We start from the raw sequence: 8347 nt of genomic DNA, 5'->3' as shown, positions 1-8347 counted from the left end.
GCTGCGGTCAGACAGTGCTCTTCCATGCACCCCTCGGCAGCACATCCCCCGTTCTGGCCAAAGGCAACCTCTGCTCTTCCAGGTCTCATCCTGCAGCCTGGATGAGCCGAGCGTCTGCATGAGCTTCCGCGCGGGGGCCGGTGCCCCTCTTGCGTTTCATTTCTTTGTCAGACAATACACATGCATTTTGCTTCTCCAAAAGAAGGGTGAAATTCAGACTGCTAAAGAATGGTCAGAACAGTTTGTTGAGTGTGGCTTGTCAGGCAATTAAGGAAGGATCAGGTCTCCGAGAGCTTCACTTATCAATTACAGAGCCAAGGGTTTACTCACACTCCTGGCTATTCCAGAAGAAATGTTGCTGTGCGGGGTTAATGTATCCTAGTGAAGAAAGTGGATACTGTGGAAAATGAGAATATACGGAGCAATTCTGCCTTTTTGAAATCTTCATATGCTGTTCTGCATCAGGAAGGGAGGCAGGACTGTGCAGGACAACAGTGTTATCTACAGTGCTGGTCTCGTCTTCGAGTCCTTCGTTAATAGGTGTCACCTACTGTTTCTCTATAACAGTACATACATTTATGTATGCTTTTACTGGGTGAATGAGAGAGAAGAGGTGAGGAAAATGAAATGTAAACAGCACGTTCTGCAGCATGTTGGGTTGTAAAATACAATCAATAAACATGATTCTGTTCCGCTGCCCTGTCCCACGACAAGCTGCTCTCCTACAAACTAGGAGAGCTACGAGAGCCTGAGATAAGCCAGAGCAGAGATCAGCTTTCACAGTATGACGAAAGCCCCCGTCACTGCTCTAGTGCCCCAGGAGCAAGAGGCCAGGAGACCTGGCACTTACTAAAGACAGTCCTGAGATGGTCCCCGAGTGCAAAGAATTGGCTGTTGCAGAGAAGAGCCTTGCAGGGGGTGAGGCAATCGGCAGGGTCGTTTAGATTGTCATTGACGCTGGGATACTTTGCTGAGCCCAGGCACCGGGTCTCTTACCAAGCACGTGGGACTCTATCGTGTTCCCAAAGGACTCTGCCTGTGCAGCCCTTCATCTGCTTTGCGGTCAGAGTACCCCATGGCTTGTCTGTGCCAGACAGTAAAGTGTCTCCAGCTTTGTTGCTTGGGCACGTCTTAGCGTTATTCAAGTCGGGATAAGTGTTCCCACAGTGAATGCGATGCGTCCTGTGTGTTTGCTGAAGGTGCAACCCCCTCGTCAACCTGAACTATGCTGTCCTGCTGTATAACCAGGGCGACAAGAAGGGAGCCCTCAGCCAGTACCAGGAGATGGAGAAGAAGGTCAATGCAGTGAAGGAGAGCAGTACTCTTGACTTTGACCCTGAGGTATGTGCCTAACAGTTGTCAGCGGGAACTAAGTGGCCACGCTAAGACTGGCAAGAAATGAGAAAGAAATTTGGCTCTGGAGTCCAATTATTAGGAAGAAATTCTGCTTATGAGATTTTCCGAGTAGAGCAGTCGCCTGCTGAGAGCTGCTTGCTTCATTTCTGCTCTTTGAAGCCCAGTTCTTCAATCAATACACAGCAAGACAAGATTCCCTCTTAATTAAGGGAATGAATTAGCAGAGATGTTTCCCTTGAGCACCAAGGCAGTAGCCAGCTCTGCACAGCTCTCATTTAGCCAGCTCTGCACAGCTCTCATTTTTTGCGTTTTTTTGTGTTGTTCTTGACTTTATTGTTGTCTGAAGTGTTCCTGTTTGCAATGGTCTTCTCTTTTTGCTTCTTGAGAAGATGGTGGAGGTTGCCCAGAAGATGGGAGCTGCCCTGCAGGTGGGGGAAAGCCTGGTCTGGACTAAGCCTTCTAAAGAGTCTAAATCCAAGCAGAAAGCTGCTGCGTCAGGGAAATCCTCCGGCACTCAGCAGCCTTTGGGCTCTAACCAGGCCCTGGGTCAAGCCATGTCCTCAGCTGCGGGGTATGGGAAAACCATGCAGCTTCCCCCAGGTACTTCTCTCTTGCTTCTCTTTAACGTAGAACTGTGGGAGAGGAGAAAAGAAATCTCTCTTCCTTTGAGTACAGAGTTACAGCACGTGTTTAGGAAGGTGTTGACTTGCTTGCACGGTAGTGGTGTCAATATTTGGTAATAACTTTCCCAGATTTCTGAGTTAAGGAAGTGTGGAAGGAAGATGCTCTCTGTGGTGTATTATACTATCCTGCTTTTGCAGGGATGCGGAAAGCCAATAAAGTTTCCCTTCCTGCCTAGAGCCATGATAGGCAAGACTCCATTAGCACGGGATTGAGATCTTGCTCTGGAAAGGAGGTGGTTTCAGAAACCAGACCTCCTGTCTTCCTTTGGAAGAGCCCAGGAGCTGACATGAACAGGCAGGCTGCTGGAGAGAAGGGAGATGATGGACAATTTTCTGAAGCGCTTTATCATTTCTGTTACAAAAATAACTGCAGCTGGATTGCTTTGAAGCTGTCCAGCCAGGTCCCTCCTCCCTTGCTGCATTACCTTTTAGTGCGGGCCACTGGACTGAAGGTTGCTCAGGAGACAGCATCAGCCTTAGAAGGCTTCGGCCAGTATCTGTACGTGCCGCTTCTTGCTGGGCCTGGGTAGGAGCATTTCCTGAGCCACCATTCATAGCCTGACCTCCTCTCACCCCTTGGCTTCCGAGGAGGAATGCGCTAGAGATACTGCTCGTCGTGGTGACTTTCTGTCACTCTTAGTCTTGTTTCCTGTGGACTGAACCAGGAGAGAGGTTGTGTAATCCAGGCCTCTTTCTTTGGCACCCCTAAGGACCTGTTCCATTTCTCATGCATGGAAGAAACTTTCCATGCAGGGAAGACTTAGTCAGGAAAGCTGAAAAATAAAACGTACAGGAGTTTGGGGTTTACCTGAAGGACTTTATTATCCACATCAGAGAAGGGAGCTGCTTCGTAACATCAGTTGTCGGCCTAAATCTAAGCATAGAAACAACTTCAGCATGGAAGTGTCCTGTTTCGGTTTTATTCTGTAAGTAGCTATGTTAACTGCCTGGAAACTCTCCTTGAGTTTGCTAAAACTGTGAACTGAAAATGGTACTGTGGTTTTGGCTCCAGCTTGACTATAAACCAGCTTCAGTGGAACTATTTTCCCTTCCAAAGCATGAGTTAATTCATAAGTTTGTACTGACTTCTCACAGCAGCCCAGCTGAATGCGATCCTGTACCTTAGCTTCCCTTCAGCAGAACTTTGGGTTCTGTAAGGTCTCTGGCTGCATAACTCACAAGAGTTGACTGCTATTGATAAGCTAATGCTAGACAGAAGAAATCTGAGAGTAATTAATAGCTGTGATTGTTCTGCATCTCCATGCTGCCTGGAGGGGCAAAAAGCATAGACTAAAGACGTGTAATCATACAGTAACTATAACTGTGTTCTCTCCCCAGGTGCTGGAGCATCAGCTCCGCTTGCAAAGCCTCCCTCGCTGCCTCTGGAACCAGAACCGGGCTCAGAAACGAGCCCCGAGGAGACCTCGGCACCAACGGGGGCTGAGGAACAGAGGAAAGAAAAGCACAAGAGCCGGCAGGCAGCGGACTAGGACGGACTCTGGTTGGGACAGGCAGGTGCAGGAGTATCTCCAGCGCTGCCTGCTGACTTGTGGGGAAAGGGACCTGCCCTCCCCCCCGACCCACGGTGGCTTCACCCCACTGTCAGTTAGTCTAAATGCAGCTGTTTTCTGTTAATGATTTTAGCACGTGGTCTCTACCTTGTCCCAAGGGGTCGTTGCAGCAATCAGAAGAGGTTCCTGCGTAGCTACTGTTGGTGTGGTCACAGCTTACAAGAGACTGGAGGATGGAGATCCATCTCTCCACAGGGTTGGCTTCAGTGTTTGCGTGTAAGTCCTCCAGAAGGATGCTGAGGCATCCAGTATGTTTAGAAAAGCCAGCAGTAGTGACTTAGCATCCTGGATCCCAAAGAGGATCAAACGCTTCCAGTGGCTGAGCTTGTAAGCGGCTGAGGAAGCCCTACGCAGGCTGTAGTAAGGTCAGTGGTAATACGCTCGGAGAGGGGGTGAAGGTAGTGCCCCTCACCAGAGCAAGTGCAGAGCAGTAAGCCAGGCTCGGGACTAGCACGGCCTGGCTTACTGTGAAACAGGGGCTTGTCACTCCCGTTTCACAAGGGCAAGACTTTATAAAGGCTTTCTCAAGGCTGAAAGGAGACTGAAACAGCTGGGAGCTGGTATCCCTGAGCAGGGCAATGTCACGGTCACAGAGCACGAGGGGCACTTTAAAGCCCACACTTTCCTTAGCGGTGGCAGTCGTGAAACGTGGGGGAGCTGCATAGCAAAGGTGAGCTGCTTTGTCTTGAGGCGATGGCTCCATTAACACGCAGCCTGGGGGAGGAGGGATGGCCGAAGCAGACCTGCTGCGCTGGGCTAACGGCACCGTGTGTTGGCCAGCCAGCTGAGCTGGCTTCTTTAGGACTGTTCATCTTCTCATCCCAGGATCGCTCTTTGTATTTCTTGAATCTGACCTATTTTTAAGCATAAGCTGCCATGTGGCAGCTAAGAAGGTTGCAAAGCTGGCCCACAGTAAGGCAAGTGCTCGGAGGCTGGCTATTCTGGAAGCAGGCTAGCTGCAGCAGCAAAAAAGTCTGCCAAATTCCTAATTGTTTGCCGAGAAACAGGGTAGATGAGCCTCAGTGAAGCTCTGCTCCTGTGATTGGAGTTCTTCCTTGAGAATTGTATTGCCCAGCATGGGGGGAAAGATTGGTTTGCAGGAAAAAAAAAGAGCAAGCCTTTCCGGAAAAGACGATACGGTCAGCTTCAATGCTAAATTTGAATTGTTTTAGTACGACAGCAGCCGTGCTCTGAATAATTTAGTTATGCCCTCCTTACAGTTGCATTTTAGGAGAAATCATTTATGCTAGCTGTGAGGGGGCAAAGCGGCCCATTGGTGAGCAGAGCAAGGAATTTTAATGCCCATGTGATACTAGAGATGCTTTGAAAGTTTCTATCCTCAAACAGGAAAATCTTAGTCTTCCTTTTCTCTGCTACTGTCGGTTTGTTGCCTCTGGGATTTATCCAGAGCTTGATACAGCTCCTCAGAACAACTGCTTTTGGGAACTAAAGGTGGGAGCATCACGCTTTACATAAAGAACCAGTAACTGGGTTAAGCACAGTTTTTCTCATCCTCCCCTCTGTGCCGAGAAGTACACAAAGCAGACGTTGCCGTGGGACTTCCGATCCGAGTTTTCCAAACGGAATGCACAGCGCTTCCCCAACAAAACTGAATTTGCTGGTTAAGCTACCCGGCTTTTTAAAATGTATTTCCTGCTTTTAGTTCCGCGCTGTTGCGTTGTATCACTCCATAATTAAAAAGTCCAACAGAGGAAGGTTAGTAATGGAAACTTCTCTGTAGCAGTAACGTAAAAGCAGCAGGACCAAGGCTCTGGATATATTAACATCCTTCAGTTGTGCTTTGTGGTTAGCTGCCATTATCCGGAATGACATTAATGCATCCTTAAAGCATGACTAGGAACTAAAGTGCTATCCTGCTCCCTGGAGGACACTAGAAGAGTAGGAGCCCTTCACTTTCTCCTCTGTTTTCATTGCCGAATCTGTCTGCTTATCTCAAATGTGGCTTTTTTTCCAGCTGTCCTCTACTGATTGTTTTTATATCTGTACAGCCTCTGGGTAGCATTCCTGTAAGGTTTCCCTCATGCTAGGAGTTGGAAGAAAACAGAGGATCTTTTGTGGAGCACTGGCAAATTTAAACAAACCAGACAAGAAGCAGCGTAAGTCAGGTACAGTGCAGTGATTTTTTTTATTCACATTAAACTTTTTACAGTGAAAGTTACTGCAGCATAACAGTGCCTGTGAAGAAGGGGTTAAGATTGCAGAGCAAGGGTAGGCAGGGTGTGGGAACTCTTTACCTCACCCCCAAAGCTTTAGTTCAAGACAGTTTTCTCTGACAGCAGTTGATTGCTTTAATCTTTTAGCCTTATCACAAAGGCTTTCAGGCCCTGGAAGCTCCAATACAAGAACAGTGACCAGAACAGCGCGGTTAGAGGTAGGTGAGCACCAGCATTGCTGATACAGGAAGGTTTTCCCCTCCATCTGCTCATGCCCCTCTGTTTTGATTTCACAAGCTGCTTTCCCCCGCCTTCTGCCCGTTGTAAAAAAGGAAAGTGACCTTAGACTGTAGCGTTATGAAACTCCCTTGCTATATTCAGTAGGTGGGAGCAGCCCTCGTCCCGCCAGAGACACAAGGAACAATCGAAGATCTCTCTCCTCTCGCCCAGTCCCACTGGTGTAACTTACTGCCTTCTTGGCTGTTAGGATGCTTTTATAGGGTAAATGTTACACGTGAGTACATCGGGTGTACTACAGTTGGAGGTACTGTAAAGGTATTTAAAATAAATACATATTTTGCTGAAAAGCTTATGCGGACAATTAACCAATTCTCCTATGAAAAGAAGCGGTAGCACCTTGTTACTTTCTGGATTTGAACAGAGCAGAAGGGAGCTTCAGCTATGTCTAAGGAAGCGTTTTTAAATACGTAATTACAGTTGGATAATAAATAGAACTGCAATTCCTTGTCCTGTTCCCTCTCCTCCCCCTGGCTATTGTGATGATGGCATTTGCATCCAGTAAATTCATAATGTCTTTGTGGAGAGCTTTTTTTATTCTATCTAATGATGAGGATGAGGCCGGAGTGTTCTTTCACCTGAAATGCCTAAAGCAGGACTGTACTAAGTCATTTAGGGATTTTGGAAATCACACCTTATGTTCCAAAACCTGTTTCTGGCATCAGCCATAATTCTAATCTTCTCTTTTCCCCCCATAATTGAAATTTTAAGATGGAAAAGAATAATGAGCTTAATTTCTAGGGAAGTAGAAACCATCTGCTTTAGGACTTTTTTTTTGCCCTTTTAGAAAAATGCGTATCATTAACCAGGTTAAATCATACAGCTTACGGTCCTGACTGCAGCTTGACTTCCTCACAGGAGAGAAACTAGAAGACACTCAAATAGCAACGCCTGAGCAGCAAGACCTTGTTTCAGCCAAGAGTAATGATCTGTCCGTCCAGCAACGTGTGTTCAACCCAGACAACTCGGGTTTTGAGGTCCCTGAGACAACTGGATGCTGGTTTATGATCTGGGCAGTATCAGTGTATACTTGCCATGCTCCTGTACGCGATCTTGCCCAGTTGTGGTCGCTGACAGGCAGTACCGAGCAAGGTGGACCTTGGGTCCTACTCAACATCCTGTTGGTGCGTAAGACGTTAAAAATTTAGACTTCCCCGGTGGGAAGCGGGTTTCAGTTGGCAAAGCCTCTTCCACAGGGACAGACAAGCCTCAGTGCCGAATGACAAGACAAACTTTACTGAAATAATAAGCTCCACACATAAATGCACTACAAAAAAGCACATATTAACAAGTAGTTCATCTGCCCAGACCGTTTTATATAACAGAAAACACAGTTCTGCTACAAGGAAAGCTTTACCACTCTCTCAAACCAAACTGCACCAAAAAAAAATCAGTGTTTTTTAATGAAAGATACAGGTCAGATTTGAACCCGGTTCTACCCAGGCTGCACTGACTAAGGAGCAGCTTTCCTGAGAAATTCATAGGGGAGGTTTACAGGGTATTTTTTTTTTGTTTCCCCCACTTGCATTTTTATGAGATCATTCCCCTTTAGCTGCCAGCATTTGTATTCTTCAGCTGCTATGAGATCTTCTCAGCAAAGGCTGACACCAGGCTCAGTTTTCAGAGCGGCAGCGAGCCGTTTGGAACAGACGCCTTTCCAAGCTTCCGGCACAGAAGGTAATGGCCACGCATGCTATTTCCAACCTGCATTTGTTTCCTTTGCTGAGAGAACGTCCTCCCACAAGAGTTTGGATCAATAACTCCCTGAGAATTCAGCCTGGTCGGCACTTAGGATCCATGTGAGATACTATGCAAGAAACTGCTCCATCTGTTACAGAAGAGAACTTCAGCCGACATCTCCGAGCAGAGAGGAGAACAATCATTTCTGGCTCTAAGCTCTAGTTTTACTAAAGAGTTTAATCAGACTCAGCATTGCTGAAGCAGAAAGCAGACGGGAGCAATGGGAGCAGGCCAAGGGATATGCCACACAAAAGAACTTGTTGCAAACAGGTTTTCTCTGCCCCTTATCACTCAAACTTTCAAAACAAAGAGCAAAGGCAACCTTTAATATTCCCATCTCCCTCTAGTAACCTCGTTAGTGCCTGCACGAAGAATGCGAGACAGTCTTTGTTGTGGCGTCTGTTTTAGCTGGTTTTAACCAATGAGTCTATAGACGTAATTTTTTTTAAACAGGAAACTACCGCTTCGGTATGCTCACAGGTTTAAAACTTAACTGTACGCTTTTACCAAAACATCAGTTGCACTA

General features: G+C 47.0%; 1 protein-coding gene across 1 annotated transcript in view; it reads left to right on the top strand.

The window, feature by feature from the left end:
• Positions 1-5193, top strand: part of BBS4 (Bardet-Biedl syndrome 4) — a 43419-nt gene extending 38226 nt beyond the window's left edge. The window contains exons 13-15 of the mRNA XM_009319908.1: positions 1200-1341; positions 1746-1956; positions 3378-5193. Of these exons, the coding sequence (XP_009318183.1) occupies positions 1200-1341; positions 1746-1956; positions 3378-3529 (505 nt within the window). The 3' untranslated portion in view covers positions 3530-5193. The remainder of the gene's footprint in view (positions 1-1199; positions 1342-1745; positions 1957-3377) is intronic.
• The last annotated feature ends 3154 nt before the right edge of the window (positions 5194-8347 follow it).

Source organism: Pygoscelis adeliae, unplaced genomic scaffold (genome assembly GCF_000699105.1).
Source record: "Pygoscelis adeliae isolate BGI_AS28 unplaced genomic scaffold, ASM69910v1 Scaffold303, whole genome shotgun sequence".
Classification (NCBI taxonomy): Eukaryota; Metazoa; Chordata; class Aves; order Sphenisciformes; family Spheniscidae; genus Pygoscelis; species Pygoscelis adeliae.
This window is presented reverse-complemented; position numbering and strand designations above follow the sequence as displayed.